Raw genomic sequence first — 21,961 nt, forward strand, 5'->3', positions numbered from 1 at the left:
AAACCGTTAAAAACTGAAAGGTGGAACGACAGAAAATTTCAGTCGTTCCGTTCAGAATGTTCGGTTAACTAGATGGGAAGCACGGCGTGCGGGCTAACAATGAAAACTCCTTTATTTCTACCAGCTCAACGCCAAGTTGTGGAAATAAGAAAAAATACAAACAATAAAAGAGTATAGGATACGAGACACATTTCGCGCCGCCCCACCTATAAAATTAAATGGAAAAGGGCTTCCCGACCGATTCTCGCTGAACTTTTGTATGGGTCACTACGGAGGATGGAGTTATGAAAATCGGTGGATAGAACCAAAATATAAACGTATGAAAAATAAAATGTATTGGTTTTTTTTCAAATCTTGTTTTTTTATACTTATCTTTACGAAACAATAATATTAAGAAATCGTTATTAAGATGTGATGAGGTTAATCGTGAAAAGAAATAGTTTCTTTATTATTAACACTAAAGGATTTAAGGTTCGTGCGTAATTCAAGGTGGTAGAACCCTTTGTGGTTCGACTCTGGCGGCACCACCGACACCTCTAATTCTGTCTAATAACAGCAGTGTTAAGCGCTGCTGTGTTCTGTTTTGAAGAGTGTGGTAAGGGAGACATACTTTTCCGAGGCTTTCCAGCTTACTCCTTAGGGGTAGCGGCGCATCTGTGGCCGAAATCAGGTAGGAATATCTAATCCTAACTGGGTTGATTACAGATGTCCATGGGCGGCAGTAGGCCACAGCGGCCACTTACCATTAAGCGGACTGCATACTCGTCTACTACTCCTATATTATAAAAAAAAAAACAAAAAACGTCGCAATGATATTCGACTTCGTTTAACACGAACCTAGAAAAACCTTTCTTAAAATGAAAATTGAACACGTTTCCATTTGGGATATTTAGTTCTTTTACTAAAGTTATTTTTATATGAAGCCCTTTTATAAACACGAGTTTGTCACTTGTGTAATTGTAATGTTTTGTAATAAACACAAAGTTCACTCACATCTAACAAAATGACACCGACTGGAATGACCTATACTTAGACACAAATAAGAACACGATTATCTTGCATACAAACACATGGTGCTACAAACAGTTGGATCCTCATTATGCATCCCAGTGGGTGGTCCATGCGTTGCGCAATAGCACTGAGATCACCGATCCTGCTAATCGATGCGAGGCTGCAGTCACGAGCGATGGGCAATTTTAGCGAAAACAAAACATGCTGTAACATTATGTATGGTAAGCGTATATTGGACGTATATTAGACTATCTATCATTACAACTAGTAGTGCATAATTGACCATGTGTAAGGAAGTGTTCCGAAATTATGGGTATTAACATTCGATGTCGGTATTAAGCCACGGGTGATTGACAATATTAAAAACTAAACATGCTATAACATTCTGTAGGGTAAGCGTACGTGTATTGAACTGTTTTAACTGTTATAAGTAGTAGATTATAATTTATAATATGCAAGGAAGTGTTCCGAAATTATTGGTATTAAAATTCATTGTCGGTATTAAGTCACGAGTGATTGGCAATTGTAGCGAAAACAAAACATGTTGTAACATTCTGTAGGGTAAGTACACGTGCATCGGTCAGGCGGTTTACTGTTATAACTATTTAAACATAGTTGATCATTTGTAAGGAAGTGTTCTGAGCTTATCGATATTAATATTTGTTGTCCACATCAAGTCAGGAACTAAGGCAATATGAGTAGTAACAATACATGCTGTAAAATTAATCTGGTGGGCAAATTTACATGTTTATAATTATAAACATTTCCAACCTTTGACAATATTAAGTTCAAGCGAAAAATACATCAGTGTTAGTAGCAACAGGTAATTCCATCCACTAAAAAAATAAAACAGGTATCCAATGACATGGAGCTAAAACAGGAAGTGTTCCTGTATTTGTTGCATTATACACACGTATCCCTTATCGAAGTTAATATTAAATCACATGTGGGAATTTATCTTACTGGAAATATGTCGTTTAATTCATTAGTGTTAACAAAACAGATGTCTATAAATCACCCAGTAGGGTAATCGAGCAAATAACGCACCGTCCGTATTTTACATGTAACATACTACTGTTACTATGGCAATGACCGATATCGCCAACTGTTTTCGACATTATAAAGCGCAAAAAGTATTATTAGTGGCAAAAAATACATTTTTCATCAGATATCAAAACAAAGCCTCAAATTTACCCTGTAGGGGTATGAAAATGTTACTCTCCGTGGTATGACCATGGAAGCATCACCGCCACACCTATTTTTGCAAACTACAGCAGTGTTACTCGCTTCTAGGCACTGGTTTGAAGAGTGTGGTAAGGGAGATATACTTATCCCTGGCATTCCATCCTCAGTGGTAGCAACGCATAAGCAGCCGACTTCTCAGGTAGGACTCTAATTTTATCTGGGTTGATTACAGATGTCCATGGGAGGCAGTAACTGCTTAATGTAAGATAGACAGCATGCTCTTTTGCTAGTTTAATAATATAAGAAAGTAGGGTAAATAAACCAATAACGTACAATCTGCATTAATAAGTAACACTTACCCTTAAACACGACTCATGCCACTAGGTTACATAAATCCGAAACATAACTCATTTAACACGTAACAAGTCACAAAGTGCACTTGCACTAAGCGAATTAGACGGAATTGGATAACCGAGTTTCACTTGCACTTCATAGCCGAATTGATAACTTCATCTGCGAAGCGTTGGGATATTCTGGAACAAAACTGGTTATGAGCCAAGTAAACTAATAATGTACTGCTACTCAACGCAAATTAGGATTAAATAACAGTTTTAACTTGTTGTTTTGATAATTTGTAAAGTATATTGTACTTAGATCGAAAGTTATAATTCTTAACATATTTTATTTGAACTCGACAGAGACCTTACGATTAGTAGAAAAACACTAAAATCCACTAACTCGTACCCACTTCACCATTATGCATTAGAGCAGCGCGGAAGAGTACAGGTCGCCCCAAGTTGAGGGAAAGATCCGTGCTCAGTACCCTTACCAGGAGTTTTTACGTTTTGACAAATATTACTGTTTTGGTATTTGTTTGCGTATTTGCCCATACAATTACCAATCAGCGCCCCTAGCGGATTGTGTCAGAACTTGGAAATAGTATGGGCCAATACGTAAACAAGAACCAAAACAGACATATTTGTCAAAACGTAAAAACTCATGGTAAGGGTACAGCTGTGGGAAATAATAAGTGTTGAAGCCAAGACACAATGTTCATCAAGCAATACTAAGTTCGGTTCTACTCTACCAGATAAAACACTTATGTTTTAATAGGGGTTTGTGTGCATGTCTTTATGTGTGTGTAAATTTTACCAACGATACAAAAACTCGAATAAAAAATAACACACACACACACACACATATACACTTCGCACTTCTGTACACTTCTGTACACACAGATAAAGTTTTGATACAACTGTAGCATACGTACCGACGTTAATTAATACAGTTAAACTTGGTAATGTAATTTTCCATATTATAACTTTCTCTACATGAGTTGAGATGATGTCACTTAACCTAGTATTTGGATAATAGTTAATCCGTTACTGTCTATCCTATAAAAGTTTATAATACTGTCCACCACGCTATCAAGAAAGATTTGACAGACTTCACATCAAAAAAGGAAAATTCTCTGCCATACTTCCTTATATACTTCCTCGCTATATATTATATTCATAGTAAAGGAAATCCTAATTGATATCTAACACTTTCTGACTCCAAATAAAGAATATTCATTTAGACAGTCACGTGTAATTAGTCGTAAAGATTAATTTAAATTATAATGTTTTTTTAATATGTTTAAAAGCTGACATTTTAAAAACTCTGTAAGTAGTAAGTTACCAATGTATTAAGCTTCATGCGATATTTTACAAGTAAAAGCTTCATAATTGTACTCAAGATTTTCAGTTAACAAATTGACTGCCGAATTCACTTCGCCGCTTACTTTCTGTTTAACTGAAATGGAATTAACTTTCCCAGTCTCTATGGATGTATTTAATAAATTGTGTGGCAGTTCTGAACATTAATTTGCTTTAAAAGTAACTTTGTCATCAAACGCACTTCCACGATATTAATTAGGGAATGGTCATAATTGTAATTGTTGCGAATGGTCACAATGGCTGGAATTAAATAAATAGCTATCATCATTTGTATCTAAAGTAATAAAGGAATTATTTTTTGAAATTGAACGTATCTGTGTTTTGGTTTGAAGAGTACTATGTTAGTGTGTGTCTTTCTCTCACGAATCGATTTAAAGAGTTAGACCTCCTCTTATATGTTATTCATCACATCAAATTTAAAGAATGGGGTGAGTGACATAAGAGATGACAGACGAGGAAGTCTAATTTAATTCTAAAATATAACAAGGCATCCGTTACCGATCTTAGCTAGGATTTCAATTATTTTGAGATTGATTATAAATGATCAGGTAGCAGTAACCAGTTACCAAATAGATGTACTAGATGACTCCTTGCTCCTTTCTTTTCATCAATGTGTCATTCCCATTAACTGAAGACTTGATGATAAAGTATATACATATAGTATAAAAGCAAGCCTTAAAACTTTAGTAAGGAAAATCGGTCAAGATTCGTACACCTTATGATCTTAATCTCCAACATGTTGCAAGAATAAACACGAACGTAAATTGAACTGCTCATTTGCATAAAGATTTAAATTATTATTTTGGAATTCTGAGAAGCGGCGGCCGTGGCGCCATTGCCAATCAGTCGTATCTTTATAATTGTATAACCTCATAAAATGCTGTAACCGTAATCAAGTAGCGTGTTGGTCGCAGTTTTGAACTTGTTTTTATTTTATTGATCAATATCTCGGTCCTGGAATTTAAGGATTTGGTTGTGAGAATGACAAATCGAGGGGATGTTTTATATAAAATACTGAATAACCAGTGAACGTGACATCAGATCCTCAGGAGGTCAACGAAGGCTTTGCCTAATTTAAATTTATAAGTAAACCAAAAAAAAACTGTCACTACACCAATTGTTTAAGTAATTTTCAAGCCTTTATGGATACCCCTGGGCCCTTATAGATCATTTTATTTTTAAATAAGAAGAATCTAGGCCATAGTTATTTACGCTGTATTTTAAGTATGTTTTTATGATTCTTGCCTATTTTAACGGTCATAACGAACATTTAATGCATTCAAAATGTATGCAAAATGTAAATTTATACGTAGAGTATGTAATTTATACTTTACTACTTCTAAAACATTACAAAACGTTTATCCAGAAAGCTTCCCTCATTTCATAATTATACATCCTTTTCATATTCTATGGCGTCTGAAAGAGACAAAATTCAATCGTCGATTAGCAATCGTATATCAGTGGTAAGCAATTTTTCCTTCCAAGGATATTGATTTCTTTGTTTGTACTTTTCACTACAAATTGGGTGCATCGACCTTACATTCCATCGTTATCCGTCATATGATTTGTGTTGTAATCAGAATTTATGTTGCCAATTAATTTTCGAACAAATATCAGTATTTGTTTGTTGATAATTTTGAGTTATTTGATAATTTTGTAACAATTTTGTAAATTTCGCCTTCCTCTTATAATATATTTAGGTTTATTTGAACATTTGTTAAATTATAAGTATAACTTTATAGCCAACATTATTCCAGTCCAACCCTTACATTTAACAAATCCTCTTGTAGGCTGTCGTAACGGCTATTATTTTGATGCGCAATTCCCGGTCAAATCTCTACATCACCATTTATTTTAGGATTCACATTTTGATTAGTTTAATTAGCTATCCGTGGCTCCGTGGCTAATTACCCGTGAAAATTAGGTGCTCCTGGAATAGATTGAAGTCAATCGCAGGTAGTGTAACGAAGTGGGAACGTTATCTTGATTTTATTATTTTAAGCTTAGCAGCAATAATTAAAACTACAGCTGGATAGGAACGAAAGGGAGACACTTTATGGGAAGATTAGCTCGATATGGATAAGTACAAATAATGTAGTAAGGATTAGGGTGGGGCGATCTCGAAAAGAATGATAATATAAATTTTGGGATTGTGATTATGAAAGCATTGTAAGGAGACCGACATACTAGTATTTACGAGTTCTTTAAAATATTTTAATACAAGGGGTGGTAGACAGGGGAGGTAGTGGTGGTTCATGACACCAGCATTGGTGACCGACAATCATGACCAGCAGTATACGGCAGATTAGCATTTTCTATTAGTCAATGGTTAAAATCACCAAAAACTTTGTAATCATTAATAATGAGCTTTCGTTTAACCGATTCTTTGAATACCTACCTGTTTATACCTGCTTTATCGACATAAAAGACTGTCTGTAAAAATAATAAAACAGAAGATTGACAGTGTAATAAATTTGGAGGCGAAAGGGGTTCACATTTGAGCTCGTATCAAAGTAGTAGGGATTCACCGGTTCTGGGGCACCGATTTTCCCCCTCCCCTCTCTATTCACCGGTTGTGGGGCACCGACTTTCCCCCCTCGCTTCCCCGTCCCCCCGCTGCCCTGTTTGCCACGATCGAGGGGCGAGCCCGGCTAAAAAAAAAAAAAAAAAAAAAAAAAAAGTTTGGTGTCAAAATGGGGGTTTCCGACCACGCCCGATCGATTGCACGCATTTATTTTACGCTATCTCCTTTGCTTACGAAGTTAGCTTTTATGAATAACGACCTCTAATTCATTATCTAATCACCTCCTTATCTCATTAAGCTCGCTATGTCCATATAACAATACGGACCTTACTTATCTAATCACCACTCGCTGTCCTCACAACATAATAGGGTCATTATCACTGTGTCGTTAATGATGGGGGTATGCGCATGGTAATGCAATAAAAAAAACTTCGTATTGACATTGTTTATTATTTCCAAAACAACCTTTTGAACAATTGCGATACTACAATATCGTTTATCAATTTATCCTCACAAAACAGGCTTAAAAAATCTCTGAGTGTATTTCCATAATACATGTAATGCAAGTATGTAAGACTATATTCTCCACAAACTGAAGACCAATCAAGTTGTATTCTATATCTATTAAAATCCCAATGCTTTGCGTTCCTTCTGAAAAAGGCTTTGTGATGGCCTGTTGGTGGTCGGCCATATGAATCAAAATACCCACCGATGCCATTTCTGTCTATGTACATGCCTACCCAGTGAGAGCCTGGTTCACTGTCAGGGTCCAAATTACTTATCAAGTACATTGGAGTCTTAACGTATAGCGGTAATCGGTTTGCTGCATAGACATTGTTTTTCAAGCTACAATGAATTTTACTTAAATGCTTCTGAATCTCGATTGTATCCATTGTGCATGCCTACTTATCGATACCTCTGATAGGTACAATACACTATTTACAAATGCAGAGCAAAATTATCCAAACCTTATATTTAAAGGGACGCAATATGGTTTAACTCGAATGAAAGACTTCAAATAGGTATAATATATTACATTTATTAGGCTTTTACTTACATCTAAGTATATAAATTTATCTTAACTACTGTAGTCGACGGTTACATTTCGGTTCTTATCAATTTCAATAACGTTATCAAACTCTGCATACACTATACAATTAATAGTTTCGGTTAGAGTTGATTCAAACCGAACTTCTACCCTTACACTGCCATGCTTTATAAGATTCCAATGAGTCATGGAATTTGATGACAAATCAGGAGTTAGGTCAAACGCTAATAGGCAGTAACCTTTTGCATATTGCTCCCTAGATATTCCATTACCTTCATTTAGAAAATGTATACCAGTCCCCGAAAATAAAGTGTGATAGGCTGCAGTAAAAATATCATTCTCGAATGATGGTTGCAATGCTTTTGAAGGTATTTGTTGGCCATCAATATATAAACAAAATGTGTTCATAGCATAGTTTTCAAAATTGAATGGATTTTTAGTAAGACTTCCATTGAATGCTGTGTTGTTTACAAATCCAACTATACATCTTTTAGGTACTTGCCCCAGAAAAATGTTGTCAAGAGTCTTTCCCTGAACCCCTGATGGTATAGTTAAAACTTTGACTTCAGCTCGAGTAATAGGATATTTTGCTGTAGTAGAGGCTAAGACTTTTTGATGTGCGAGGAGTACAGTTGGATTTATTCGTGCTCTACGAACAATAAGAGTTGCATCCGTAATGCATACTTTACATTTTATATCAGTAGAAGAACCCATCAGATTAAACGATTCTCTTGAGCGAATTAATTTGACACTCATTTGAACCCCATTAATTAAAAACTTTTCTTGGTTAAATATATCACCATGTAGATGTCCAATCATTTCTATTTCTTTACTTTCAGATGCTAGTTTTTGTCGTTTCAGAAATCCAGGATTTGTGTTGTCTGTTGAGTTCATTTGTCCAGCTGCATCTTCATACCAAAGACCACAAGTCAAATGAGATTTCTTTGCGGCAGGAGAGTAGTTCAGCAGAGTTTCCAAATAAGCACGGTAAGCATATGTATTATTAGGTGGTGACACAAGTTTTTGATTTAAATATACATCTAACTGGCTGAATAGTGAGTGTAACCAGTTATTTATTGGTGCTATTACTGTGGGTGTGCTCACTTTTGATGAATCTAGGTTAACTATCTTTGCTTTAATATGTATTAACGTATGCGATAAATCTAGGTAATCGTCACCAGATCCTGGTACTTGAAATTCTATTGGTCCATCATCAGCAAGAGACGAAATTGGTTTGTAATGAATCCAAATACCATTTTCAATACTTGTTTGTGTTGATGGCAATGCAAATAAATCTAGTTCAGACTTTATACATTCACAAGAATGACTATGTAAGAAAGACATAATTCCTTAAATTTATTAGTTATGAAAAAATATCTTTTATGTTGGCACGAGAAACTGCCAATTTTTTAATAGCTTTCACTTTAGCAGCTGAGCGTGCACTGAGTGAGGAAAGACGCTTTCTCTTCGTTATATACCCCGATCCAGACATGTTTATTCTATCAATTTTTTCATCAACTTTTCGTTTTAAATTGGAACTAGCGTCCTTGAGGCGAGATTTTATTGAATCCTCCATGGGTCGTGCATTCACTAAGTCCGACAAAATACCAACTCCAGCGCCTAGTGCTTCTTTTCCTATAACTCTAGCACCCCTTGAAAGCAAAGGTAAAACTGATCTAAACAAGCCTCCTAAAAAACTGCCAATGCCATGACCACGTTGAAACGCGGCTCCTTTATATATTACTCCAATACCAGAACCAGCTTGATGGGAATAATAATGTTCGTAGGGGCAAGTCATATTATTATTATTATTATTATGAGAAAACATTGTTGTGTTTTTTAAAGTGAAGTTTGATACACACAGTTCCAAATTGAAATGGTATCTTTTGACCAGTGGTTGACCTTATATCTATTTCAATAGTGTCAAATTCTCGTCGCATGATTGGTAAATAGTGAGGAGGTGAAAAAACATGCATTTTATTCGCCCCATAAATATATTTCATTGGATCTAATGGTATAATTCTTAGTAAAGGAGTCATGACGTCACCTACTATCTGTGGTTCAACTATATCGCAATATACAAATAATTGTGATGGTAGACCTAAATGTAAATTTGCAGGACACTTTCCTGTGTTTCTTTCAATGAGATTCCTGTCAGGTTCAAACCCAAGTTGAAACGACAGCTTAGGAGATAGCTTCACTGATCTTATTGATTTATCGGTAACAGAAACACAAACTAATTTTGATACTTCATCATAACGAAATTTTATATTTTCCTTTGTATTATTTAAAGCTACCAAAATATGATCTATGTTGTCATAATTCGTCGCTGGAATATGAGTCTTGTAATATACTAAGGATGGTATTTGATCGCCTGGCATGGTCATGGATTTTGTAATATATATAATATTTTCATGTTCTTGTACAGTAAACATGGTACATGGATATTGAAATTCGGCAACTCCAACTGACCATTCCCCATCTAGCGTTAAGGATTTTGGTAATTTTGTTGAAAACTTCGTTGTTTTGTTATCAGGAAAGTACTCCATAGAACTGTTACTTAGCAATGTTAAATAGAAACTTTCTTTCATCATATTTTTTCTAATTCAGAGGCCAACACCCAACTATTAAATTTATCTGGATAACCTTTCCACTTCACCAACACTTGCTTTCTGACACCAGAATATCGCGTACTGATTATTTTATCTATTTTATAACTTGAGGTAGGATTATAAGATACCTTTTGTAACTCCTTTTCATAGAAAGTCCCACTTATTGTTTCATTTTGTAAGTCTTTCAAAGTGTATACAACCCATGGAGACCGATCTATAATTGAGGATATAATAAATATTTCATCACTCCAATTAGATTCATATCCTTTTTGAAATATATGCTTATACTTGGTTATTCTTACATAGTCACCGATGTGGAAGTTAGGTAATTGTGTTGTTGCTTCTGTTTGTTTCTTATCTCTATCATATAAATTATTCCATACAGTCATAATATTACGTGAGTTAACATCACAGGGGCACATTTTAATACTTGAATGATAACTATGATTATATGCATATACCAAGTCTTGTAAAACATCAATATATTTATAAGTATTATTGTGTGTAAAATAACGCCACATCTTCATTTTCAGGGTTCTTTGAAATCTTTCAACAATACTTGCTTTAATATCGGGATTATTAGTAGTATAGTAATTTATATTTTTACTTTTTAAATAACTTTGCACATCTTTGGAAATAAATTCTGTACCCTTATCAGACTGAATATGTATGGGTGTTGCATTAGCTTCAATGAAAATACTTTCAAAACATTCTTTAATATTAAATGAATTTTTATTTTTCATAGCTCTTACAAATGCATATTTGCTAAATACATCAATTACACAAAGAATAAAGTTAAATCCATCATTGTACTTAGAATATGTTCTCAAATCACTTAAATCCGCTTGCCAAAGAATATTGAAATTTGACAGTATGTATTTGTTGCGGGAAAACCTTCTTGTCACAGGTTTATGTAATGTGTATGTTTCTTGTGAGCGTAGCCAATCTTTTACATCTTCTCTTTTCATTTTACCTTTCATAGCTTTTGCTAATTTATTAATACTACCGAATGCAGCAGGATGAGAAGGGTTATAATAAATACTATTTATTTCTAATAAGGGCTCCATTTCTCCCAGACTAATTTTTTCTTGGGTTTTACTTTTTCTCTTTCAGTACTAGTTGGTGTTGAATTCGGATCTTTTTGTGGTGTAAAGTTCTTATGCTCATCTAATAATAGCTGAGTTATAAAGCCAGTTCTTTTAGTATTACCGAGGTAGGTAACTGGTGTATTAATATCTTTCAATAAAGTTGCAAATTGTTGCCATCCTACTGGATCAATTTTTCTACTTGGTCTAATAAAATCACTCACCAAGTCTATGATGTTACTTCCAGGAATTTTAACTTTGTCTATGAATACAGTACCCTCGCCATCCCAATTAATTTTATCCTTGTGATCAGACAAGAAACCTAGCAACAGCTCACCTTTCTTTAAATATGTTTTAGGTATCACTCTCAATATTTGTTTCGGTGTATACATTGGTGAGTTAACCTTTTCGTGTTCATTTATATCAACTGTTGTTCGCTTTGGAGTCTGTTCAGCAACTATATTAGTCTTAGCTTCTTCCTGTAGTTTTATATCACTAAAATCTTTCTTTAAATTAAATTTATTATTCGTATCTAATTCCAGTTTATTATTATCAATTTTCATTTTGATATTATCTGTATCACCAGTATTAACATCAGAAAAATTAGTAACAATAGGTAACTCATAAGGTTTTCGGTCTTCTTGAGTATGGTGTAGGTACCTTTGTAAAATTTGTAAATAGAGAATACACTTTTCTCTATCTTCAATATTACTTTTTAATATATTTTGCATTTCGGCATCCAGTCTAGACATGGGACTGTCTAACATTGTTTGTTGATTAATTTTTTCTATTATACCTGGATCTATAAGTAACATTTTCTTAGCGTGTTCCATGTTCATGTTAGGGTATTTACTAGTGCACTCAGAACTGAACCTAATATTATTGGTAAAAATGATCCCCCTTTTTGAATTATAATATTTTTACGGACTTTGTTTGTAGTTTTACGCACCAGTTGTCGAAGTAAGTGTTTGTATTTCTTTAATTTATTCTTCTCATTTTCTGGGAGTTGTACTTTACCTTGTAAAACGTTATAGATACATTCACAAATACAATTTATCTCTTGTTCGTTGCAGGATTTTAAGAGTGCTTTTTGGTATTTTGGTTTAAGAATATGAAGAGCTTCTAAAAACTTTTTATGTGTCTTCAAGGTTCGAGACATTATTAATAAATGACGGAAATTTCTTGTTGCTTTGCATATTTAAACCCCTTTGTAGGTAAGTATACAGTACAGTAACAGTCAGAAGGGAATATTTTTGTTTTTAATCTACATATATCACTAGTATTTTGTTTTAAATCTATCATTAAATATCCATGAGGTTCTGTCGTTGCATCTTTATAAGAATCTTCCATGAATTTAGTATTTTCAGGTGATACTTGTCTCGCTAAGTGTCGAATCTGTGTTTTATCACGTGGATTTTTAAAATATATTATATAACTCGAGTTTAAGGAAATGTCCCTCTGACCTCTACCTTGATGAAACAAATTTTGAGTTATATAAAACACACTCAAATTTCTATGATGACTTCCTTTTGTAAAAATGTCAACGATGCGGCCATCCGATTCTCTCATAAGATCATCGATGATAACAAGCTGGGGACCTTTCCCATCAAACATACTAAGATCTGGCATACCTTGATGGTAATTAACAAGTTTCAAGTTGTATAAAGGTTGCATTTCATCAAAACACCATGTAACTTGATCGAAACTTGTACTACAAATATCTTTTACATATTTCAAGAAGTTTGTAACGAATTGTGACTTTCCACATCCACTTGGACCAGCAACTATTGCAGTAAAGGGATGAATGAAATGAAACATTTTTAAAACAAGTTGACTGCACAACGTTTTATTTAACAATGAAGATAATTTAATGAACAATATACATTTATAATAATCAAGTATAATTTGTCTTAAAACTAGAACACATACATGAAATGGTTTACAGGAACAAACATTGAAATACATTACCAAACTAACAATTATAAACTAGACATACACATTTATAAACACAATTAAGATAATATATAGTTCAAAGAATTACATTAAACATATTTGCAAGTAAACCAATATTTCACCGTTGTTATCTAAGTTTGTAATGACCCCAAGCTAATGTGTCAATACCATTAGGCAAAATATGCCTCTTAGTGTCGCTGTATGATAAACATTTTTTATTTATTTTTTGTGTATAAATTTTATGTTTGATTGATTTAAATCTTAACATTGCTCCGAATTGAATATTTTTCTCGAAAAGACATGCCTTATAGTTATGCATTTGCATATTTTTTGTAACACTTTTATTAACGCCTTTAGCCTTTGCAACAAATTTGTTTTCAACATCTATTGCATACATTTTAGATCTTAGACCCACAAATTCTCTAAATATTTTTCCATTATTTTCGTCTTTGAAAAAACCTATTTTCTTTTTGTTAACTTGTGGATACCCATAAATATTGTCAGATGGATAATCAGAAGAATCGAAATGCATCTTAAGGTCAGGTTTTATATCTTCATAAAAGTTGTTTGTAAATATTTGGTAAATTAAACTGTCTGTATCCGTATACAATAATTTATTTTTGTTTTGAAACTTAGGAATCATGTAGTTGTAATGGAATTCATACATAAGGGTCTTTGAAATATCTAAAATACAAAATCCTAAATATATTGGTTTATTATAATTAAGTTTACACTTTAGCATTTGTACTGCCACTAGGTCTGATGTGAATATACTTAAATTTTTAAAATCTGGCCTTGCAATGTAGTCGTTGACACCTAAAATTTTACCTCTATTTTCCCAATGTGTTAACAACTTAACATTTACTCTTTTTTCTATATTCTCCATAGTTTTTCCAAATACTGAATTATTCATTAATTTATAGAAATCTTTTTCAAAAACAGACTTTGCTAATGTTCGCATGTTTGTGTTTAAATCTATATATTTCTCTAACCAAGGACTTTGTTTAAACTTTAGTATCCTGTGTATTTTAGTTACCTTCATTCCCATACTAAGACATTGTTTAAGGTTTTTGTAATGTATTTTATATTTAATTTTATCGTTTAGATTTGAAATTAATTTTATATCTTTTGAATTACCAATGCATATATTTTCAGGACATAGTGGTAAGTCAGAATGCAAGTCGTGGAGATCATCAGGATATTTTAAATCAACTTCCAAAACGTAACCAATATTTGATGTATCGGATACATTAAAGTTTGTTTCAGGGTTTACCCATTCAAAGTCTCCAGTGGGTAGATATTGAGACATAGCCCAACCATACAAATTATTAGCATCCAAGTATATTAAATATGATTGAGGTTCATTTTTATCGTAATCTTCCATGAATTGATTGTTTGCTTTTGCATAACGATTGCTGCATTGAGATACACCACCTCTGATACCGGCCTTAAAAAATGCTATTTGTTCGTAATCCATCAATAGATCTAATTCAATTTTTGTATACTTCAACATTGCATCCCAACTTAACCCTGGAGCAGTGTAGTAGTGAGCGGGATCTAACCCATAAGTCTTAATACAAAGCTCTCTGAAGTTTTCAAAAACGTCAGTCAAGAGCAATACATCAGTTTTAAGATATAAGTTTGAGTAATCTAACATATTTTGACAACGAAAATGTTTCCAAATTTCATTTGCACGATTATAATCATCATCGGAGACATTTGAATCTGTTAACGAGCTATAGAACTCACTTTGAGTTGGAAGTGACTTGAGTTTTAATGAATCATAAGAAGTCATGAATTCGTAGGGATAAATTCCTTTTCTCCTTAATTTGGTAAAGTCGTCATTGCAAGGGAAGTTTCTTTTTAAATCATGAAATTGTTCATCACTAAGATTTTTAGCTAATTGATCTAGACTGCAAGATAAAAATTTATATGAATCTACAAATCTTAGACTTATCTGATTATTATTTACTGTTAATGTTTTTGAAAAAGAAATGTACCTCTCTTTATTTTGCGGAATTATTTTTACTTCTCCATCGACAAAATTTAGGGCATGAACAATAAAATGTGCATCATAATGACTCAGATTATGTAGGAATACTGGAATATAACGCGGAGTCTTAAATTTTTTTAAACAGATTTCATGAACTACACCTCTAATAGTGCCAGTATGAAAGTCAAAATCGAAATGTTTATCTTCGTTCAAATTCGTTTCACATACATGACAAATTTTAGATTCCGATAATAAATTATTTTCATCATCACTAGATAAAGGCTTAGGCCTCATTTGAAAAATATTTTTTGTACATATTAATTTTAAATCTTCATATAAACGTTTCATAAACTCTGTTGCGCAATCTGGCCCACTATATGTTTCGAATTTTGATAAAGTATCATCATACGAACATTTTATATAATAACCGAAACTATACACATCATGCTTTTGAATATTTTCTGTGTAAGACCTAGACGGATCATTAGAACATACATTTATTGGTTTTAAAAATGCTTCAAAGTCAGCATATATAACAAAGGGTAATTTTAGTTTGTTGTTAAAATTCTCAAATTTTATTTTATTATTTGCCGCTGGTTTTCCGAACCAGTCTTTCAATGTTTTAGTACCATCTGGTATATTGGTTTTAATATGAGCGCAATCATTTTCCTGATGATCATCTAATCGCTGTTGAGTTGGAAAATGTAATAAACATCCATCACATAAGAAAATTGCATGCTCTTGGTTAGAAATTTGTTTACTCACCAATCGCGACATATTTTTGATATAACAAAAATGAGCGTTTAAACCTTTCTTAAGGTATAACAAATTAATATGTACACTTTTACGAAATTTAGTCATTATTAATGGTCCAATTACATCATGAATTTTTTTCTCCCGATTATATTCTAATCCAAATATGTTAATACTTATATTATTCAATTTTTCAATTTTTGGTACATCCGAAAGCTTTACTGGAAAGGAGATGCCATTGAAGTTTAGTTTGTTTGAATGCATGCTGTACGATGAAACTCTATTACTTTTACTAGTAGTAGGATATAAGGCGGAAAGCAATGCCCATTTAAAACACATATTGTCAGCGTTTTGCACATTAATAACGGCTTTTCTTACTTTAATGTCATGAGGTAGGTCTATATACGAAGTGCCACGTAGTGGGTTGAATTTATTTATATTCATTTCTAAATGTTTGATTTGCGTTAAACTCCAACCGCTATCTTTTTTCTCGAATGAACTGATTTTATTTGATAACGTCTCAATTAATGATGAAAAAAAAATATTTAAGTCATCACCTTGAGAAACAGTATAATTACATGTTTGAAAATCGAATGTGTTTGTAAGATCTTTGGTTTGCTGTGTAAAATTTGCATGTAGTATAAAATTGATCTTAAACAAAATGTGCATTTTAATGGACTCTTCGATCAATGAACAAATATTATCTTTTATTGAATTAAAAAATAATTCGGGCGTTTTAAGTGTATCTACTGATTCATTTAATTTACTTTTGATTCTGTATGAAATTATTCGCTGACCGAAAGCTGATTCGATTACTGAAACATTAGCTTGAGTACTATGAGATTTAAAAATATTATTTTTGTGAATGTTACTTTTTATGTGGTTGGCAAAATATCTTTTACTTACAAGTCGTTGACAAACATCACACATAACCTTTCCATTGTCTGTGAGGTTGATATCAGATGACGTTGAAGCACCTTCATTAACTTTTATCCTCTTGGCCTTCGGACTGTCGATGTCATAGCTGCTTCTCTTCATTGCACCTCCGACTTGTTGGTGTTGACTATGAAAAAAAAAAAATGTATTTATATTTCAAGATTTAAATAATGTAATATAGAAAGAAATGCATGTAGAAAAAAAAAAATATACATACTTAGTAGGATTTTCAAGCAAGCAGGAAGTCTGAAGCGATTCTTTATCGTGTTGACTACTTTGATTTATGATTGCACTTTCGACTTGTCTGCATATATCGATGAGTTCATTGTTAATTTCTATTTCTTCACAAACTTTTGCAAGTTCTTCTTCAATTTGACTTTCATCGACGAAAACAGTTGTATAAATTTTTTGGAAACTATCCATTATGATGTGTAGAACAGGGTTACAGAGGAGGTCGTTTATACGTGTATGAAGTTGTAAACCAACTGGTAATGATATGAAAATGGCACTTTCTTCTTATATACTTAGCAAGTAATTATACATCAAAACAAAATAATTAGCATGACAATCAACCCTCACTTAATAGTTATTATACCATAAATAAATATTTTAAAAGTATGATTAGGTCATTAACTAATTATTTATTGTTAAATGAGTATTTCTTACTACTCTCTGTTTTCGAAATATCTGTGCACATTTTGTATATAACATTATTCATTTCTTTATATGTTGAACTGTTTTCGTCTGTGTAATATTTGATTCTTAGGGATGCATGTTTCCAATGTTGAGACTGTGGCACGTTGGATAATTTATTTAAATCATAAATATCTATTTTTATTAAATGTGACGAATGTGCTTCATCATCTCTGTTAGTAGTTATATACACTGTTCCACCATCTCGTTGAGCTCTAGATACGGTTGATGAAAGTTTTCTAATTTTTGTCTTTGGCAATTCGAATATTGAGTCCAAGTTATCATTCGAATTATTTCTTTTTAAAATTTTTGATTTCTTTGTTTCTTGAGATATGTCTTCCTCGTCAGATAGCGTGCAATAATATTGTTTAAATGTATTTGCTTCATATATATTCTAAAACAACACAAAGGCAAAGTTAGTGTCAAATGAAATGATATTGGAAAGTGACACAAATCAATTCAATATTATCAAGACTTACTTACCTCCATTGTTGACACTTGGATGCACTACACTTCACAAACCAAACTGTTCACTGTTACTTCACCAAACGAACTATGAGAGCATACTCCTCCCTTCCTGCTTATAAGCACTCACTTATCAGCGTCTAAATATATTTGGTTATTGTAACCACCCGAGATAACTACATCCTATTACCTTATCATCGGTCAAAGTTCCAATGCTATTGATTCACCATATCCTAATGGGCCAACAAACAAGTACGAACAAGTTTCCTTTCATTATGATAAGTACCTTATCAGTGCCCGGAGTTATTTAAAATGTGAATTATGCATTACGGATGCAACTCTTATTGTTCGTAGAGCACGAATAAATCCAACTTACGAAGTGATATAAAATGTAAAGTATGCATTACGGATGCAACTCTTATTGTTCGTAGAGCACGAATAAATCCAACTGTACTCCTCGCACATCAAAAAGTCTTAGCCTCTACTACAGCAAAATATCCTATTACTCGAGCTGAAGTCAAAGTTTTAACTATACCATCAGGGGTTCAGGGAAAGACTCTTGACAACATTTTTCTGGGGCAAGTACCTAAAAGATGTATAGTTGGATTTGTAAACAACACAGCATTCAATGGAAGTCTTACTAAAAATCCATTCAATTTTGAAAACTATGCTATGAACACATTTTGTTTATATATTGATGGCCAACAAATACCTTCAAAAGCATTGCAACCATCATTCGAGAATGATATTTTTACTGCAGCCTATCACACTTTATTTTCGGGGACTGGTATACATTTTCTAAATGAAGGTAATGGAATATCTAGGGAGCAATATGCAAAAGGTTACTGCCTATTAGCGTTTGACCTAACTCCTGATTTGTCATCAAATTCCATGACTCATTGGAATCTTATAAAGCATGGCAGTGTAAGGGTAGAAGTTCGGTTTGAATCAACTCTAACCGAAACTATTAATTGTATAGTGTATGCAGAGTTTGATAACGTTATTGAAATTGATAAGAACCGAAATGTAACCGTCGACTACAGTAGTTAAGATAAATTTATATACTTAGATGTAAGTAAAAGCCTAATAAATGTAATATATTATACCTATTTGAAGTCTTTCATTCGAGTTAAACCATATTGCGTCCCTTTAAATATAAGGTTTGGATAATTTTGCTCTGCATTTGTAAATAGTGTATTGTACCTATCAGAGGTATCGATAAGTAGGCATGCACAATGGATACAATCGAGATTCAGAAGCATTTAAGTAAAATTCATTGTAGCTTGAAAAACAATGTCTATGCAGCAAACCGATTACCGCTATACGTTAAGACTCCAATGTACTTGATAAGTAATTTGGACCCTGACAGTGAACCAGGCTCTCACTGGGTAGGCATGTACATAGACAGAAATGGCATCGGTGGGTATTTTGATTCATATGGCCGACCACCAACAGGCCATCACAAAGCCTTTTTCAGAAGGAACGCAAAGCATTGGGATTTTAATAGATATAGAATACAACTTGATTGGTCTTCAGTTTGTGGAGAATATAGTCTTACATACTTGCATTACATGTATTATGGAAATACACTCAGAGATTTTTTAAGCCTGTTTTGTGAGGATAAATTGATAAACGATATTGTAGTATCGCAATTGTTCAAAAGGTTGTTTTGGAAATAATAAACAATGTCAATACGAAGTTTTTTTTATTGCATTACCATGCGCATACCCCCATCATTAACGACACAGTGATAATGACCCTATTATGTTGTGAGGACAGCGAGTGGTGATTAGATAAGTAAGGTCCGTATTGTTATATGGACATAGCGAGCTTAATGAGATAAGGAGGTGATTAGATAATGAATTAGAGGTCGTTATTCATAAAAGCTAACTTCGTAAGCAAAGGAGATAGCGTAAAATAAATGCGTGCAATCGATCGGGCGTGGTCGGAAACCCCCATTTTGACACCAAACTTTTTTTTTTTTTTTTTTTTTTTTAGCCGGGCTCGCCCCTCGATCGTGGCAAACAGGGCAGCGGGGGGACGGGGAAGCGAGGGGGGAAAGTCGGTGCCCCACAACCGGTGAATAGAGAGGGGAGGGGGAAAATCGGTGCCCCAGAACCGGTGAATCCCTACTACTTATCAAGACTACGCACTCCACAGAAAGATATCCGTCACGCAAGTTTACGTCACTCTCAATATCGGGGACACACTGTCAGTTTCTTTAAAAAACATAAAAAAGATTGTCAGCTTTTGTCCCGTAGAAGGAACAATTTCATTCACCTTTCCCGGTATTAACTAATAAACCAATATCCAGCGGGGTAATAGAATTTTAATCTTATTGTGGGCCTCATGGGTCATTCAAGAACCTCCGAGAAGGTCTGACCCCTAATCTCTATCTACTTTTACCATTTAGATCTCCCCAAATTTTAAGACAGAATCTCCAACAATAAGACATTAAAAGGGTAGTGGCCTGTAGTTCTTAATCTAATCCAAATTAGAACTCTAACGAAGGATAGCTTTGCCTATACTAAAGCATGCTTGCATTGCTTGCTTATATAAGACGTTCCTATTTAGTTTGCAAGAAGTGTAGTCTGCAACTCCACATAGAACAGAACTTATTTAGAGTCGTTTTCAAATATCTATGGGGTGCCCTGGCTAGTGTTTTACGTAACTTTGTAAACCACCATTTCTATTCGACAACTTGCGTAGCAGTGTGTCACAGTTTTAAAATATAGTCACGGCTCACGCACAACACGAGCGGGCGATGCACACCGCACACGAAATAATTATTATTCCGCTCATTATGAGGTAATTACCATTAAATGCGTCGGATGCATTATTTATAGCCGATCAACGAGACTTCCATATCGAAAATATTGAATTTAGAGCGGGGAACACGTTTTTTATTTAGTTTGTTGTAACTCATTTAAATTCCGGGACTACATTAGCTTTCAAATGGAAATGACTAGATATATTCGTTTATTGAGTATTTGTTTATGTGTAACAATATTATTGGTAAGATTTAATTATCATACTAATATTTTATTGGGTCATTTTTAACGGTATACAATGCTTTTGATTGTTAAGATATACAGACCATTTTCGTACTGCCTTTAATATCATTCAGATAGTCTCGCGATGTTTTTAATATTATAATATTTTCCTCACATATAAGAACCATAAAAGGTGGTATAACGGATATATAAAAAAGATAAAAATATAGGTTTACACCCGTTTTTATTGTGCAATCATAAGTTTTTAAACAAAATGTGTTTGCGTGATGCTCAAACAAAAAGGCACATTACAGTTTTGTAATAGAAGTTGCAAAGGATTTGTACGTCAAAGTTGGGAGTCTGGCGAATTACTAAAAATATTTGTATTATTCTTTTACAGCAAAGTTTGTTATTCCAGACAGTCCTAGGGTATGTTGCTGATTAATTTTGACAATTTATATTTTTGTAACTTTGACTTTTCATTATTCTATTTTCTACTTGTTGTAAGTTGGGTATGTAGTCTCGTAGTGCACGTCGTTATGAAGTATGATGCCTCGGCAGTATAACACATTAAGTGTCGAAATAATATCGTATTGCATAAGCTGATTATCGCTACTATTAATTTGACAGCTACTTATTATCAATAATATGTGTAATTTATAACTCTTAATATCTATTAACCTAGCGATCTTTGAAGATCTCGAATGCGTAAGAAAGCTCGAAAATATCAATAACACAACCAAATGAAACGAATATTCAACGATAAATATCAACGAAGTCAACATCCAAAATTTGTTATTTAATTAAATAACTTTAGGTCTTACCAAAGCAAAGTATTTTAATTTAGCATTATTTCGCAAGACTTATAAACATTATTGTGAGCAAAAACAAGTCTCGAAAGTTTGACTTGTTAGAAAAATATGTTGCAGGCGGGCAAGTTAAAAGAATTTTAATGCATTATTTCTTTAGTGCAAGTTTAATTTACGGAGGAA

The 21,961-nt window shown here is 33.3% G+C and overlaps 1 protein-coding gene across 1 annotated transcript; it reads right to left on the bottom strand.

The window, feature by feature from the left end:
* Positions 1-11,553: 11,553 nt before the first annotated feature.
* On the bottom strand, positions 11,554-19,953 carry LOC140750493 (uncharacterized). The gene is made up of 3 exons (XM_073084066.1): positions 17,995-19,953; positions 17,036-17,905; positions 11,554-16,945 (listed from the first exon to the last, which is right to left on the bottom strand). The coding sequence occupies exons 2-3, from the start codon at positions 17,239-17,241 to the stop codon at positions 13,264-13,266; spliced, it is 3,888 nt and encodes a 1,295-aa protein (XP_072940167.1). The 5' UTR covers positions 17,242-17,905; positions 17,995-19,953; the 3' UTR covers positions 11,554-13,263.
* Between the last annotated feature and the right edge of the window lie 2,008 nt (positions 19,954-21,961).

The sequence above is a fragment of the Epargyreus clarus genome, unplaced genomic scaffold (genome assembly GCF_041222505.1).
Source record: "Epargyreus clarus isolate Ecla_fem2 unplaced genomic scaffold, WU_Ecla_fem_2.2 ptg000019l, whole genome shotgun sequence".
Classification (NCBI taxonomy): domain Eukaryota; kingdom Metazoa; phylum Arthropoda; class Insecta; order Lepidoptera; family Hesperiidae; genus Epargyreus; species Epargyreus clarus.

Coding starts and splice junctions, on each gene's coding strand:
- LOC140750493 (XM_073084066.1), bottom strand. CDS start 17,241: ATGGATAGTTTCCAAAAAATTTATACAACTGTTTTCGTCGATGAAAGT. Junction 16,946..17,035: donor TTGCTTGAAAATCCTACTAA/GTATGTATATTT, acceptor TTTTTTTCATAG/TCAACACCAACAAGTCGGAG.